General features: G+C 42.3%; 1 protein-coding gene across 5 annotated transcripts in view; it reads left to right on the top strand.

Annotated features, from left to right (window-relative positions):
- The first annotated feature begins 2,074 nt into the window (after positions 1 to 2,074).
- Positions 2,075 to 17,173, top strand: part of AATF (apoptosis antagonizing transcription factor) — a 95,039-nt gene continuing 79,940 nt past the window's right edge. For 4 of the 5 annotated variants that reach the window (XR_012080709.2, XR_012080710.2, XM_072978514.2 and 1 more), the window contains exons 1-4: positions 2,086 to 2,232; positions 4,238 to 4,420; positions 8,402 to 8,881; positions 10,380 to 10,517. Coding sequence is in view for 3 of the 5 variants with exons in the window: in XM_072978514.2 (XP_072834615.2) it covers positions 2,145 to 2,232; positions 4,238 to 4,420; positions 8,402 to 8,881; positions 10,380 to 10,517 (889 nt within the window). In the remaining 2 variants the exon portion in view is untranslated. Of the gene's footprint in view, positions 2,233 to 4,237; positions 4,421 to 8,401; positions 8,882 to 10,379; positions 10,518 to 17,173 lie in introns of all 5 variants that reach the window. The other variant, XM_020786940.3, reaches the window with a different exon arrangement.

Raw genomic sequence — 17,173 nt, 5'->3', positions numbered from 1 at the left:
TTTCTGCTAGTGGTGCAGTTGGTTGATTTTAATTCCAGACTTAATAGTCTTCTGGGGTTCCCTGTTTAGTCTGTAATATATATTACCATGTTTCCCCTAAAATAAGACAGGGTCTTATATTAATGTTTGCTCCAAAAAACACATTACGGCTTATTTTCAGGGGATGTTTTATTTTTTCATGTACAACAATCTACGTTTATTCAAATACAGTCATGTCATCTTCTTCTGGTTGCTGCACCATGGTGGAGGGCAGGGTTTCACTTAACTGGGGCTTATTTTGGGGGTAGGGCTTATATTATGAGCATCCTGAAAAATCATTTTGTTGTTTAGTCGTTGAGTCATGTCCGACTCTTTGTGACTCCACTGGCCTTGTTGTTAGCGATGCTTTCTAAGGTCCACTTGACTTCACCCTCCAGGATACCTGGCTCAAGGTCAGCAACCACACTATCTGGATTGTTGGGACATCCAGATCTTTCTGGTATAATTCCTCTGTGTATTCTTGCCACCTCTTCTTGATGTCTTCTGCTTCTGTTAGGTCCCTAACATTTTTGTCCTTTATCATGGCCATCTTTGCACAAAATGTTCCTTTAATATCTCCAGTTTTCTTGAACAGATCTCTGGTTTTTCCCTTTCTATTATTTTCCTCTATTTCTTTGCACTGTTCGTTTAAGAAGGCCCTCTTGTCTCTCCTTGCTATTCTTTGGAAGTCTGCATTCCATTTTCTGTAACTTTCCCTATCTCCCTTGCATTTTGTTTCCCTTCTCTTCTCTGCTATTTGTAAGGCCTCGTTGGACAGCCACTTTGCTTTCTTGCATTTCCTTTTCTTTGGGATGGTTTTTGTTGCTGCCTCCTGTACAATGTTACGAGACTCCATCCATAGTTCTTCAGGCACTCTGTCCACCAAATCGAGTTCCTTAAATCTGTTCTTCACTTCCACTGTGTATTCATAAGGGATTTGGTTTAGATTATACCTGACTAGTCCAGTAGTTTTTACTACTTTCTAAAAGATCTTAGCCCAGTGAAATACATATCTGGTTTTGGAGCCAGAGGTTGGGAGTTCGATTCCCCACTGTGCCTCCTGGGAGAAAAGCCAACCTGGGTTGCCTTGGGCAAGTGACACAGTCTCAGGACACCCATAGAAGAAGGAATTGGTCAAGCACTTCTAAGTATTTCTTCTACCTGGAAAACCCTGGAAAGAGTCATGATGAGTCAGAATGGACTTGGTGGCACACGATTATATTATTTTGCATTTGCTTCATGAGGAGTTCTGGAATACTTAGTTTATTTGTACATTTTTAGTGATCCAACAAAATGTATTGCCCCGCATTTTAATCCATTGCTATCAATGGATCTCATGGCCATTGTCCTCCTCCTCCTCCTCAATTCTTGCAAGCATATGGCTTGTTTCTTATCCGCCTTGCTGGTGCACAGGGCCAGACCAGAGAAAGGGTCAGGCCTAAAAATTGGGAATTAGCATAAGCTTTTGTTTCAGCTGATTAGACTTGTTTTATTTATGTATTTGTTACAGTTGTGCTTGCTGTTTTACTTAAGCTGGTTTCATGGATTGTTAACCACCCGGAAGAGTGCTTTGCACTAATGGGGAGGTTTAAAAAAAATTGAACAAACTAACCAATTTGAGAAGTGACTTTTCCCCCCTTTTCCAGGTATATATATATTTTAAAAAGAGTAACTTTTCCAAAAAGCTGAAAGACAGAGGGGGGGGGGTAAGGAAGAGAGCTATTTCTCTAATATCCAAGAGAGCCTTGTGCAACCTTTAAGCATTATCTTTGAACGCTGTAAGCCGCCTTGGGTCTTTCTGAAGAAGAAAGGGGTAAAAAAATATTTTAAATAAAATAATAAAAATAAATAAGACGGGTAAGCATAAGCTGGCATGAGCTTTTGAGGAGCGCAATTTGGGGTGTTGCTGTTTTTCTTCTTCCCCATAAGCATAGCTTTAACAAAAAGAGTAGAGGATTTTAAAAAAAAGTAACTTTTCCAAGCCAACGCCAACCTTTCCCCTCACACCAGCCTCCTCAGGGCTGTTCGTCTCCTCCCTCAGCGGAAGCCACGCCCCTTTAGGCGGCCCGTTAGCTCCTCCCCCTCCCCCTCCTTCTCCTTCTGGGCGGGCGAGGGAAGGAGACAAAATGGCGGCGCCCTTAGCTGAGGAACTGGAGCGCCTCCTCAACCCGCTGCCCCGCATCCAGCAAGACCCGGAGGACGACCCGGAGGACGGTGAGGGCCCCCCCAAAATACAATTAATTAAAAAATGTAAAGGGACAGGAATAAATCAACCCTCCCTTTTCAGGGCTGCTCGTGGGGACGGGGCCCCACGTGGGTTTCTCGCCCAGGAGGCGCGCGTTCTCCCTTGCTCTCGCTCTCTGGACACGTGTCGGGCGGGGGGGGTGCCGACGTATGGAAAAGAAAGAGTGAGGAGAACATTTGAGGAACAGAGTTGGAGGGGGGGCTGACACGGGTATTGTTTTTACGACTAAGCACGTGGGTATGTCTACACACGGGGGGGCTGGTGGGAGAGTGGGTAGACACGTGTCTAGGAGGAAAATGTCCCAGAAAGCCAGTTAATGAGGGGAACGAGGGGACTTTCGCACGCAAGCCCATCTGGGGGGCATCCCAGAGGTGTGAAAACCAACCTGGGCTAATTACCCCCTCCCCCCAACTTTTAATTCTTATTTTCCTGTTTATTGTTAGGTGGAGGTCTACATTCTCCTCATAACCGTAGATTCCTCCAGTAGAATTACTCTGTTCCCTCATCCTTAACTTGTAGTTTATCGTAGAAGTACTGAATGCAACTTAAGTCTCAGATACCCTTCTCAAAATTGCCATTAAGAGGTTATTATGTGCTGCCAAGTGGCTGCTGATTTAGGGCAACTCACATACTTTTAATTATTCAATGTACTCTAATCAGTTTTATGGATTAATTCTTTTTCTAATGTATAACTTGTGCTTTTAATTCTATTACTTTTAATACTGCGAGCCACCCTGAGTCCCTTTAAGGGGTGAAATAAAACAAACGAACAAATTAATTAACAGGCCTGCTTTGGTGTTGCAGCCTAAATAAATAACCTTGGGTTCCTTTATTGAGTTTATTCTTCTCATGATCGGTTTTCCTCTTTTCCTACTGGTTTCTTTCCTCCTCCTCCCCCCCCAGTGATTTTTCCCCTCAGAAGTTGCCTTGCCTTCTCCTGATGTGCCCAAACAATGGTAGCCTCAGCTTTGTGCTTTTACCATTTCATAGAGATGCTGGTGTTTCAGTATTAATAGAGTGGATAAGATTCTGAGAGAGTGAGTCTGATCTGGGACTAGCTGGGTACAAGCCTCTGCCCCCTTCCTATAGTAGCCAATTTGCGCCATTTCCTCTTCATCCCTCTGCTTGTCATGAATGCAAAACCCAACAGAATTTAGAGATGTGCAAGATGGGTGGGAATGTTGGACTACAACTCCCAGAATTCTTCAGGTAGTAAAGCTGCCACAGAAATTAATGGAGTTGTAATAAAAAAATTAGTAATCTGCAAGTCTTATTGAAACGTAACAGTGGAGCATTGCATTTCCATGAAGATTAATGCTAACATTACGTACTTAGGCAACAGGGTTTAAATCCGAGTTAGAAGTTATCCTTGTTTACCTGCAACTGTAGTTGCAGTTTAGGGGAGTGGTTGTTTAGAAATGATTTGAAACAAAGATTGAGGTGTGAATAAAACCGAAAAATGAAATAGTTCTTGTGCTCCTAGTTGCTCAATTCTGCTAGTCCTGGTTGCAATTGGACCATGCTTTCTGTCTTTCCAACTATCAAATGAAAATATTGGTACTCAAGAAAGTAGGTCAGTAATGAATAGGTGCACTGGTTCTGAACTCTTCAAGGGCAGCCCCACAAAGACTGCATTACAGCCTTTGTGGGGCTTTAATTACCTGGAGGTAATTAAGGCATAGGTCCCTATGACAAAAATCATCCTTCTTTAGGAAGGAGAGCAGCTGGCATACAAGCCAAAGTTAGTAAGGGAAGGCTTGGGTAAGAGGAGGCCCGAAGGCATAGTTAAGGTGGCCTATGAATCCCTTTGCATAAAATTGAATGTAGGGAGTTTAAAAAAAAAGAGGGTTTGTTGGAAGAATAGGAACTAACATGAGACAGGATGTGTTTGGCAAAGGATGGAAATTTCGGGGGTCTTGGAAAGAGGGAGAGCAATTTCCCCCAAAAACTGATCCTCTCGTTTTCCCCGTACAGCCACTGCAGCCAAAGTTATTGAGAAGTTTGATGAAGGAGTCCTTGAAGATAGCATCCTTTCTGTGGGACGTATACGGAAAGGCGCCTCTGTGAATCTCCTGGAGGCTGATAAGCGATACCATGGGAAGGCCACATCTCGCAAAGCTTTGGAAGAAGAAATGTGGGGAGAGACTCAGCTATCAGGTAGGCTTCTGCTCAGTCCCTGTCTCCTGTGCCGTTTCCTTGATTTTGTCGAGCTGACTCGGGTACCACCATACTTCATCTTGTCTGAATAGTGCTTTAATGAAAAAACTCTCAGGTAAAATAATTCCAGCTGAAACCCTGGAGACTCATTGCCTGTCAGCATGTGTGTGACACTGAATCTTTTCCCTTCTTGGCTCATAAAAGCAACTTGGACTTGGCAAGGTGACTGAGGGAATGTGTAAACGCCTCACTCCAGCAAGGCACGGTTTCAGCCTGTGTAAAAGCGGTGGTGGTAAGAACCGTACTCAAGAAATCTTCCCTTGACCCAAGTGAATATGCTAATTGATAGCAAGTCTCTGATATCCCATTTTTGGGGCAAAGTACTGGAGTGTGTAGCAGCTTCTCAGCTTCAGTAGATCCTGCATGAGGTGGATTTTCTAGATCCATTTCAGTCTGGCATCAGGTTCGTTTATGGCAAATAAATGGGACAAGATATACATGTGCCCTTGGTAGTTCTGTGGACCTTTTAGTGGTTTTCAATACCATTGACTGTGGTATCCATCTGGGTCACCTCTCTGGAATGTTGTTTGAAGGCATAGTTCTGCAGTGGCTTCGGTTCTTCCTGGGAGGGTGATCTCAGAATGCAGTGTTGACGGACTTGTCTTTACCCTGGCCTTTGGCCTAGTGCTATTTAACACATATATGAAACCATTGGAAGAAGTCATCTGGAGTTTTGGGGTTCAGCGCCACCCTTAGGCTAATGACACCCAGCTCTCTCGTTCCTTTCTGTTTCAGTCAAAGGAGATTGTTTGGTTCTAAAGCAGTGTCTTGTATTAGTGATGGACTAGATGAAGGGGATCAAATAGAAGTTTAATGCAGAGAAGTCAGAGATGTTTCTAGTCAGTCAAAGGGAAGATTGTTGGCCGTGTTAACTGGGGGTTGTGGGACTTGTAGTTTAAAGGAGTATCATTGCCTATTCTTGTATGATGTGATTGCAGTACGCTGGAAAGACATTTCTCCTGTTCGTCTGTGGCAAAAAGCATGTGCCATGCTGACAGTCACTTGTATGAGCAACAGAGCTGGGGGCTGTGTTGAACTGTATAGATTTTGTTCTATTTGGTTCCTGAGTCATGTGGTCTATGCATTAATAATGACAATACAGTGGTGCCCCACATAGCGACAATAATCTGTGCAGCAAAAATCGCTGCAAAGCGATTTCGTCGCTATGCGGTTTTTAAAAGCCCATAGGAATGCATTGAAACCCCTTCAATGCGTTCCTATGGGCTTAAAACTCACCTTTAAGCGAAAATCCTCCATACGGCGGCCATTTTTGCTGCCTGGCAAGCGAGGAATCCGAGCAAAAACACAGCGGGTGGCCATTTTTTTTTACCCAGCGGCCATTTTGGAACCGCCGATCAGCTGTTGGAAAATCATCGCTATGCGATGATCAGTATGCGAAACAGAGTACCGATCATCGCAAAGCGATTTTTTCCTATTTAAAACATCGCAATGCGATCGCAAAAGCGATTGCAAAAAATTAGTCGCTATGCGGATTCGTCGTTAAACGGGGCGCCCATTAAGTAAGGCACCACTGTATTGAATTCTTTAAACTGAAAAACCTATGTAGATTTGCCTTCCCTGGAATATTTCTAACCAAGCCATTCCTTCCAGCAAATGTGAATGTTTGTATTCCCCCCCCCCCCCCCAGCTTTCCAAGACTCACCAGGGGCTGCATCTTTCTGTAAAATATCCAGAAGTAAAGAAACATCAAATCTGAGTGACAGTTTCTGAGTTTCTATTAAAAAAATAGGGGGGGTTCTGGGTGCCATTTTATCACAAAGCCTCCACATAGAATTATAAAAAGCCTGCTCAATATTTAAATAAAAACCAGCAGCATCAGAGGATGGGTTCCAAGGCTGCAAAAACAGGTTTGGGGCCTGCATTTTGGCCCATAGGCCATACTTTGTCTCCACTGTTTTACTGCATTGTTTTCAGTACGTGTGCGCCAAAGCTACTCTTCTTGTCTCAAAATGTTGACGTAATTTTTTCCTGTCTCAAGAGGTCCTGTTATCAGGTCCCCATTGCATCTGTGCAACTAAAATTGGCAGCCCATTTTTTTTATACAGATAGCTCTATGAAGAACTGTGTCCTGCTTTTATACATCTCTTCGCCTTCCTCTTGCTCCCAGCTCCCCGTCTTTATAGAGATGTGTGCAAGGGAGCTTGATCACCTTGTAATGCTCACCCATTATCTCATTATTTAATGGGAAAGGCTGTCAGCTAATCAATGAGTCTGATAATCAGTTCAGCCTTTGCCACAGTGGCAAAGTGTGAGTTTGAGGTTTCAATCTGGAAAGGACTCCCCAATCTCTAATTTTTGAAGCTGCTATTTTGTATACTGTTGTATGGGAGATGTTATGAGAAATAATTTCATAAGGAGCAGAGGTCTAGCTGTTCATAATTGTGTTTTAAGCGTCAACCACTTCCAGCCAAGAACTAACAGATGATAACAACCTGAATGGCTAACTAGCTGTATCCATGCGCTAGTGATGGGCGAGACGGTTCCATGGCTTTTGGGAGAGAGGCTGAACCAACAGAGAAGAGTGGGCAGAAGGTAGATCAGGATTCAGGACAAAGATGAGCAAAGCATAGCTATCCAGATGTTGAACTGAGTCTCTCAGTGCAGCTGCCTAGGACGGATCAGGAGCTGAAGTCCAGTAGCTTCTGGTTGCATTTTGCTGAACGCTCAGTGTTCACCCTGGCAACAAAAGAATTGTCTGCCTCCTAAATTTAATACTGCTTTGCTGACACTCCAATGTAGGCTTCACTGGAAGAATCTACATCTTGCCTTGTTGATTGCTTCTGTTTGGTGTGCCAGGGAGCCAGAACCCACCATGCCCTTCTTCTTCCTCAGTGGGCAGTCAGCCTTCTGTGCCCACTGAGCTCCTTAGTACTTAATTGGCTGTTGTAGAAAGTATGCCCCCCTTTTTTTCCTGAGGATCATCTACCTGTTGCCAAACCTTAGAGTTTCCTCAAGCGTGCTTATACCTCTTTCTTGTTTAAGTGGCATTGAGGGGTTTTAATTTTTTAAAAGTTTGTTTCTATGCGGGTTTTTGGGGGGGGGGTTGTTTGTTTGTTTGTTCATTCATTCATTCCACCCATCTGGCCAAGGGCCACTCCGGGCTGTTCACAACAGAGTATGACAATAGAGAATAATTCCTACATTACATCAACATACCTTTCAAATAATATAAAAAAAACAACCTGTATTAGACATTCTAACTTAATATTGTGCAATAAAACATTTTATATATTTAATATTTAAAACATTTAAGTAGGCCCCATAAGCATGAAGTCTGCCTACAGCTAGAATATGAACTTTAGAATAGCTGTGAATAATGCTATAGCAATTGTGCATTTATTTATAATAAATTGTACCTGTCCTTTCTGAAAGCATTATGGGGCAGTTCCCTTACCCTTAAATCAGCTTTGTGAGGTTAGGTAGCCTGTTGGAGCTGCTTCTCTTCAGAGAGGTTTTTAAAGGAAACTTAAGTTGAATTTTTCTTTCCTCTGTGCCCTGACACTTTTAATATGCATGTTTTGCACTGTTTGTGATTTGATGTCACTTAATTTGTTTGTGTCTTTATTCATTGATTTTTATTGTTCTTGTGTGGTTTGTTTTTTTTGTTATGAATGGCCCAGAATTGTGCTCCGCACTAATTGGGTGGTATAGAAATGAAATAAATGAATAAAATATTATTGAAATATTTTATTTCATGAAATAAATGAATAAAATTCCAGAGCCTTGACTAAGAACAAATGAAAACTCTGATAAATAAACAGCAATAAGAAAGAGAGAAGTCCCACTGTCACACCAGCTCTCATTTATTTATTATTATTAAGTTCTCTTGTTGGGTTACTGGTGGTTGCCATTACAGATTATCCTGAACCGTGTTAACTGTTGTTTCTTCTTAACTTATAGGTGAAGAAAGTTCAGGTGAGGAGATGACCGATGAAGAAGACCTTGACAGTGAACCTCTAGAGGAGAGCCTGGATGATGAGAATCCAGAAATTGAGGAAGAGGAGGAGGGAGAAGACGAAGAAGAGGAAGATAAGGCAACTGGCCTTGATCGTAGCCCAGAGGGAGCAAGAAAACCATCAGAGAAGCAGAAGACACCAGCGTTCACTTTCCAGGCAATTGATGATTTTGAGAAATTTGCCGAGCAGATGGATGAAATGGATGAAATAGGGAGCACGGATGAAGATGAAGAGGACGAGGGTGAAAGTTTGCACACAGAAGAAGGCAGCGAAGGTGAAACAGACTCGGAAGAAAATACCCAAGAGCCAGGGGACAGAATGATGGATGTGAACGAGAGCAAAGATGATGGGACACTGCTGACCTTTTCCAAAGAAAAAGTGGCTGAAGAAGTGGAAAAAGGAAAAGCTGTGAAAAACCAGATAGGTGAGTATAGGTGGTGTCTTTTCTTTTGAGGTCCTGGTGAAGCTTTTTCTAATTTTTCTGCTGGGAGAATCAGGAGTCCAGTTTTAAAACAAGACTGGTTATTTTAAATGGGAAGGACTGGCGCCTAAGCAGTAGAGCATCTGCTGTACCTGTAAAGAGTTTCTTACAGGTGGTAAGGACCTGCCCTTGACATCTACAGGTAACAAATGTCAGATATCCAGCAAGAATAATGATTTTGTAAATGAGTTTTGATCAGGTAAAGCCTCTGTGTTTGGTGGTGTGGTGCCCTCAACATGTAAGATTTAGAGGCAGACTATAGACACAGAGGCAGACTATAGACACATTATGTGTGTGCTTGTGGTTTTCTTAAATCCTTTAAGTGGGGGGACTTGTCGTCTTCCAAATGTTGGATTGCAGCTCCCTTCAGGCATAGCCAGTGTTGTTGTTGTTGTTTAGTCATTTAGTCTTGTCCGACTTTTCATGACCCCATGGACCAGAGCACGCCAGTGTCGCCAGTGCCTAAGGGATGGCTGGAGCTGCAGTCAAAGAACATCTGGGGACCACACGTTCCCCATCTCTGGCCACCATCCTTCGAAGCTTCTTTGTACCTTAAAATCAGACTTAGAAGTAAAGCTTTGCCATTCATCTGTTTTGCCTTTTACCAGGAGCAGAGCTTTCTCCTTGCTAGTTCTGCACCTTGGAAATTGGTCCATCCTTTGTGTAAAGAGTTTCACGAGGGTCCCCAAAGACCCTTCTCTTCTGCCAAGCCCTTTAGTGACTTTATTCTGGCTTTAAATTGTATTATTTTGCTCGTGTCTGCTTCTCCTTTTTTTTCTTCTTTTTCTTTGAGCCAAGATTTGGTTTTATTGTGTCGTTCTGTTGTGCAATATATACACATCAATGTTTGTGTGTATCTATACATCTCGTATTACACTACGTTGCTCAGAGAGGGATTGATCTGAAAAATGACTTCCACAGTTCAAATAGAAGTTTGATGCATTTCCATTTTACTCAAAACAAATATGCCCTGTGTCTTTCTAGAGCTTTTTGGCAATCCCCACAAAGTCTCCCCACAAAAATAAATTGTTCCCCCAAATGTTCATTTGGCCTCTTGTATCTTTCAGTAAATATAGTGCTGGACCTCTGCATTTTGTTTTGCTTTAAAAACCAAAACAAAGAAAAAATATGCAAAACAAACAGGAAACTAGAAGGCATTTTTTTTCTCTTCTCAGCTGCAGTTATGTATGTATGTATGTATGTATGTATGTATGTATGTATGTATGTATGTATGTATGTATGTATGTATGTGATTTATTTATTAATTTATTTATTTATTTATTTATTTATTTATTTATTTATTTATTTATTTATTTATTTATTTATTTATTTCCGTGGGCGTAAATATCCAGTAGGATTTGGGCCACTGCTTTTGACAGACCACAGTTGTAGAAGAACGTGTAACTGTACAAAAAAAAATTCATTGTCTCTTTTTCCAAAGCCCTGTGGGATCAGCTGCTAGAAGGAAGGATTAAACTGCAGAAGGTCCTCCTGACGGCCAACCAGCTTCCTCAGCCAGATACTTTCTTGGAGTTTAAGAAAAGAGGAGGGCAAGAATTTGCTGATGCACTCAAGAACAGTAAGCCCATCTCTGCCTGCCTCTTATATATCCGGTGTTTGTTTGTTTATTCTGAACTTAAGTTTGCGTTGCCCATGCTGCTGCATACGTTTTGCCAGGGCTAAAGCAGACAGTTCCATGGTGATGTGCAGCTGGTGGCACCATCGTTGTATAATTCAGCACACAACATGGACTGTCTTGGCACAACTGCCTGCGAACGTCTGCAGGTATATATAACTTTACACTGCAGCCATTGAGGGATTTGGGTTTGTGATTTAGAACAGCTATGAGGTTATTGCTCCTGACATATACAGTGGTGCCCTGCTTGAACGATTACCTCGTTAGACAAGGAAATCGCTCAGCGATCAGTATTTTGTGATTGCTATAGCAATTGCAAAACAATGTTTGTATGGGTTTTTTTCATTTAACGACGATCGGTTCCCTGCTTTGGGAACCGATATTCACGTAACGACAATCAAAACAGCTGATCGTTGGGTTTTCAGAATGGCTGCCCGCTGTGCAAAATGGCTCCCCACTGTCTTTTAGGACGGATTCCTCACTATACAGGCACCAGAAAATGGCCATCCTATGGAGGATCTTCGCTGGACGCTGAGGTATTTCGCCCATTGGAACGCATTTAAACCGGTTTTCAATGCATTTCAATGGGTTTTTTACTTTTGCTTGAAGATGATTTCGTTCTATAGCGATTTTGCTGGAATGGATTATCCTCATCAAGCGAGGCACCACTGTACAGGGGTCTGAATTAAAGAGAATTGCTATGTTAAAGAAATGCTGGATTGAAAGGGAAAGAATGTGTGTGTGTGTCATGAAGCTTCATAGAACCGTAAAACTATAGTACAGAGCATGGAGCAAGGTTTCAGTTCCTCAGAACAGTCCTCTGGCAAGGTAGATTTGTATAACACCAGCTTTTTGCCAGCATTGATACTAATAATGGATGTGTGAATCTCTCTCTCTCTTTCTCTCTCTACATATACTGTACGTAGAATTCCTTTTCTCTCCAAAATTGAGTGTTCTGTTTCTATCATGTTGTGATCCGACAGTTCTTAGCTGGACACAAGATATGAATGGTTGAGAGCATTGTTTCATAACACACTTTTCAGAGTTAAACAGCTCCTTAGTTCCTTAGAACCTGTCCCCTTACAGAAGATTCCACTGCTGTCAAGCCTCTGAATAGCAAGGCAACTGGGTAGCTAGTTCATCTCCTCTTTCCAGATGTGATGATCATGTTTATAGGACCCCCCCTAAAAAGTGTTTTGGGACAGATTATGATGCTAATTCACCGGTGAAATAACGTGAAATGGGTTTCTCATTTCCAGATCTACATCCAGAGAAGTGCTTTAGGCATCACAGCTGTAGCTTTAAACCAGGCCTCTTAAAAAAAAAAAAAGTTTAAAAGGCGAAGTCCCACAATCGTAAGCCTGACCTTTTAGTAAAACGTGTGCCATTAACGTATTTAATGAGATGCATTACAAACTGCAGTGAGCGGCATGTTTCATTACAGGCGCGGAAAACCACAATATCACTAAAGACCTTTAGCAGAAACAATGGTTGACATTTTGATATTTCCCGTAAGCAAAACACAACTACGAACATAGAGCTTAACGTACAGATTCCGAAAAGCGGTGTAGTTTTTATATATAACGGAAATTCCTTTAGAAGCAAAGCTAAAGTTAACATTTTTTTTTAAAAAGCCAGGCATTTTGTCATAGCTCTGTCACAGATCTACTTCATTTTGGCAGCATCCGACGGTGAAATTGAAGTCACTTAAAAAAGGAACTCCTCATTGGATTCAATGTGTCATTCTTGGTGCCGAAATCGGGCTGGTTCTAGGCAACTGAGGTGGTTCTTGTCCTACAAGTTTAATCCTAACATTTTCATTGTACTAATTTCTAAGGGTTTGGGTTTTTTTTTTTGCCCTCTAACAGTTCTCAGTGTGATATTACAATAAAAACGTGTAATTGAAATCTGTGTAAATCGAAACAAGAGTAGCACAATAAGACAATCAGTTAAAAGGAGCAATTATTTAACAGAAACAAAGGCTGAAACTGGCACGGTAGTAAGCGGATCTAAAAGCACCACAGGAATAAAGCTACTTTATGTACACATGTCAGTAGAAGTGTACAATACCAAAAAGGGCTGACATAATAGAAAGGTCTCAGACTGGTGCTGAAAAGTTAATGATTTAAGTGTGATGCAGATCTCTCTGAAGAATGCATTTTATGACTGAAGGCTACGGTTGCAAAGGCCTGACCTTGAGTTAGGTTACCTGCCATACATAACCATGTGAGGATCTTCACAGGCTGGTGACCTCTCATAATTTTAGGGCTTGGGTAGTACAGGAGGAGCTGGTCTTTGCGAAGGGCTTTATAGGGAAAATACTTTGGATTATTTCCTCTTTAGTGATGATTTGTTATGTAAGTATCTACCCCAAGGATTAGCAACTTTCATGGAGTTGGTCTAGATTTGTGCAGTTTTGCATTCGAAAGCAGCCCCATATGACCCAAAGCTGATCAAAGTGGTTCTGATTTTGTTGTTGTTTCCAGGCTCCATGGTGGGGGGGGGGGAGCCTGTGATTTTCCTCCATGCAAAAACATGCTGGCCTCTGGGATCAGGAAAATAAGTTGTTTTGCAAAAAAAGGATACCAAGTCCCCATCCTCCCACTCAAGGGGGGGAGATCATGGGGTATGTGTTAGGCTACATTTTGCCCTTTCTGATAATTCGGGTGTCTCATGAGAATGCAACTGTCCTTCATGTCGCATCTGCCTCTGATTAGCCAACTTTGAGGTTCTAATAACAGACAACCAACCCTTCAGCCCTTATAGATAAAACACATGAACTGGGGAAGCTTTTCTGTCAAGCTCTTTAGCTGGAGAATAATTTTCTGCAGGAGAAGGCCGCTCTGTATGCGTGAGAAGCTCTCCACACGATCCAGCAGGCTGAGTCATATGGGGAGCCTCTAAATCTCTCCATATGAGGAGAGCAATGAAAATGTGACAGGGAGGAGGGGAGAACTGTCTCCCACTTCCTTACCTATCTCGTTCTTAAAGCCTAAATATGACTATAAAAGCCACACATGTGTGAAGTCAGTCCTCCTGTTTGCTGAGACTACATGAGGGAAGTAGAGCAACAGATGTACCACATGCCTTGCCTGTTTCCTCCCAACGGTGACGCTGTATCTTCTTTCTTGCCCTGGAGTAGTGAAAATGGCAATGCAGTTCTAGGTAGCATCAACAGCAATGTTGTGCCCTGATCAAGGAAGTAATAGTACCATTCTGTTCTCCTTTAATAAGTTCTGGGCAGTATCTTTTAAGAGGGATATTGAGAAGCCACAGCACCTCCAGAGGGGTGCTGCTTGGGGCAGTAAAGGGGATTGAGCCTTACACGGAAGAGTTGAGGGAGGTGGGTCAGTTTAGCTCGGAGAAGACAAGATTGAGAGGTGATGTGGTAGCTTTCTTCAAATGTCCAATTGGCTGTTGCATGGAAATGGAGCAAGCTTGTATCCAGCTGCTTTGGAGAGCAGGTCCTGAACCAATCAATATGAATTGCAAGAAAGGAGAGTCATACTAAACATGGGTAGGAGCTGTTGAGAAGGTAGCGGTCTTCTCCGTTAGATGTTTCCAAACAGAGGTTGGATGGTCATCTGTCAGAGATGCATTAGCTATTGCTTTCTTGCATGGACCAGGAGTTGAACCCCTTCCAACTCTGTAGTTCAGTGATTCTGTAAGTCTGAATGCCACACAAGCTTTGCTATGGAAGAAGAACTTCTGTTAGATAGTATTTAGGTGGAGCTATAAAGGTTTATGGGAAGTAGCGGGGTGAGAGGGGGGCCCTGCATCCATTCCCCTGAAGGTTGCTTCTTTCATATCTTGGCTGGCCTGCCACAGCATGGTCTGGCTGTTTTCGGCTGCCGGTGGATCTCGGATCCTGGTGGATGATTTACTGCAAAATTGCTTATAAATTGAAGTAGAAAATGTTTTGCCGACGTGGCAGCTTTCAAGCTTCACACCCATTTGTCACCCGGCATTTCCCTTTGTGTATGGAACAAGAATTAATTAGGCTGCACTGCAGGGGGAAAAAGTTTATGGCTATAATTTTATCTAGGATGATGTTTGTTTGTTTTTAAAGGGGCAATGTGGCTCTGTTTGGGTATTTGAGATGTTGAGAATACCAAGAGTGCCCAGGTCACATACTCTCACTTCTCTCTTAAAAGCAAAATGCAGGCTTAAATAGCCATCAGTATACAGTGGTGCCTCGCTTAATGAGCGCACCTTATAACGATGAATTCGCATAGCGATTCGTTTTTTGGGATCACTAATGCGAAGGCATACTGACGGTTCCAATGGGCAAAAATTGCTTGGCGATGATTGGTAAGCGTTTCGCTTACTGATCTTTGCATAGCGTTTTTTAAAAATCAGCAATGGCTGCTGGAAGACCCAAAATGGTCGCGCGCAGCATTTTCGCACCCTGCCCTCGCTTACCGAGGGCACGAAAATGGCTGCCACTATGGGGAAACATCGCAGAACGTTGAGTTTTGGGCCCATTTGGAACGCATTAAACGAAGTTTACTTTTCCGTTCCATATAGCGATGTTTCCCCATAGCGAAGGATAATCTGGAACGGATTAACCTCGCTATGCGGGGCACCACTGTAAAAGCACAGAAATCCTGGAGCCCCCTCCCACCTTATAAATAACTTATTTAATGACTGGCTAGCTAAAGTGGATGGGAATTGGTTGTGGGTATGAGCTGGTAGCCAAGTGGTTCTGCTAAGAAAGGAGAGGACAAATGTTGGTTTGTTTACATTATGCCCTGATTTTCCTCTAGTAAACTCAAGGCGGTAAACATAGCTTTCATTTCTCCCATTTTCTCTGTACAGCAATCACGTGAGGTAGGCCTGTGGGATATTGACTGGCCCAAGATGACCCCATGAGTCTCGTGGCTTAGCAGAGACCAGAACCTGTATACCTCAAGTCCCAGTCCAACATGCTGCTGCTGATATCGTACTGGCTTCAGTTTGGATCCAGCCTGACTTATGAGACTCAAAAGGGTGATCGTGGGCTGCTCATTTTTCCCAAGTCTTGTCTACCTCACAGCAGAGCACAGCTATGAATAGTTACTTGTATTTTTTTCTTTTTTTCATTAACAGGGATCTAATTTTCACAACAAATTTGTTTGTAGCAAATTACAAATACAAACTTACATTGCAGTTGTTACAGTACTTAATAGAGATAGCGTTACTCTTACTGTGTAACTAACTTCTTCATATACCCCAGCTATACCCCTTTTATAGTTGGGGTATATGACCTCACTGAATGATGGAGAGGGAATATCAGATGATTCAAGTGCTGTCTTATACTCTGTTGTGAATGTTAGGCAGTCATGAGGTGGAAGGGAAGAAAATATGTTTGTATTACTGTCCTCTGACTTGCGCGGTTCAGATACTGTGTATTTCTTTTAAAAAACTGACTAAAACTTTCCGTTATTTTTGAGATATGGGGAAACAGTTACATTGTAAAAGTTACAACTATAACGGCAGCTAGTTTCTGAAAAACTGATTAAAACTGTTTCCATTACTTTTGAGATATGGGGAAACACTTACATTGTAAAAGTTACAACTATAACAGCAGCTAGTTTCTGAAAGTAGAGCTTGGAAACATAATTGCAGTTGCTTTGCACAATAATTTTCCAAACTCTTTTATCACTAAAAAAATCATCATACAGTACATGAGCGTTTGTGGATAAAAACATCACTTAATCAGGCTGATACCAGTGTGTGAAGAACTTAAAAGTCCTTTCCAAAACACTTTAAAGGCTCTTTAGTTACCAGTGGGAAGACAGCTTAGCCTCCGTCGGAAAAGCAATCCAGAAAGCAGCCACCAAGAAAACTCTCTCTAAATATGCAGTGATGGTGGCAGGACAAAAACTTGTTAAGAGCTTCTTGAGTTTCGTGTTCCACTGTCTTACCTTAAACATATTGGTCTTGTCTGGTTTTGGAAGCTGAACCTGGAAGGACCGTTGTGAGATCCTACTTGGGTTTTGGGAAGAAAACCCTGTAGAACTGCTTCCGGGACAAAGTTAACAGGACCAAAAGGACAGGTAATTCAATTCTGTAGAAGCCATGCAGCTAAATGTATTCCTCATATAAATTTTTATTTATTTAATTTATTTATTCAATTTATATCCTGCCCATCTGGTATATTCTACCACTCTAAACAATATGATTTGAAACAATGGCCTGTGGCAATGTATTAGCAGCATCCTTTGGCCCTAAAAGTTGGGTCTCCTCTTCTGGGGCATAAAGTATCTTCTTCCCTAGCTTTCTTAAACTTCTTCTATGGGCTATATACAGTGGTGCCTCACTAGACGATGATAATCCGTTCCACTGAAATTGCTGTTTAGCGAAATCATTGTCTAGCGAAAAGCATTTCCCCATTGGAATGCCTTGAAACCTGTTTAATGCGTTCCAGCGGGGAAGAATCTTCGTTGTCTAGCGAAGATCGGCCATAGGAAAGCCACTTTGCGAACCGCCGATCAGCTGTTTAAATAGCTGTCTTGCGAAGCTTAGGTCCCGAAAACACCCGTTTTGCGAGCACGGAGGGAGTTGTCAAAATCATTGTCTAGCGAAAATCGGTTTGCGAAGCAGGGACCAAACATTGT

This window comes from Pogona vitticeps, chromosome 7 (genome assembly GCF_051106095.1).
Source record: "Pogona vitticeps strain Pit_001003342236 chromosome 7, PviZW2.1, whole genome shotgun sequence".
NCBI classification, from domain to species: domain Eukaryota; kingdom Metazoa; phylum Chordata; class Lepidosauria; order Squamata; family Agamidae; genus Pogona; species Pogona vitticeps.
The sequence above is the reverse complement of the archived record's forward strand: the minus strand, read 5'-3'. Positions and strand labels throughout refer to the sequence as shown.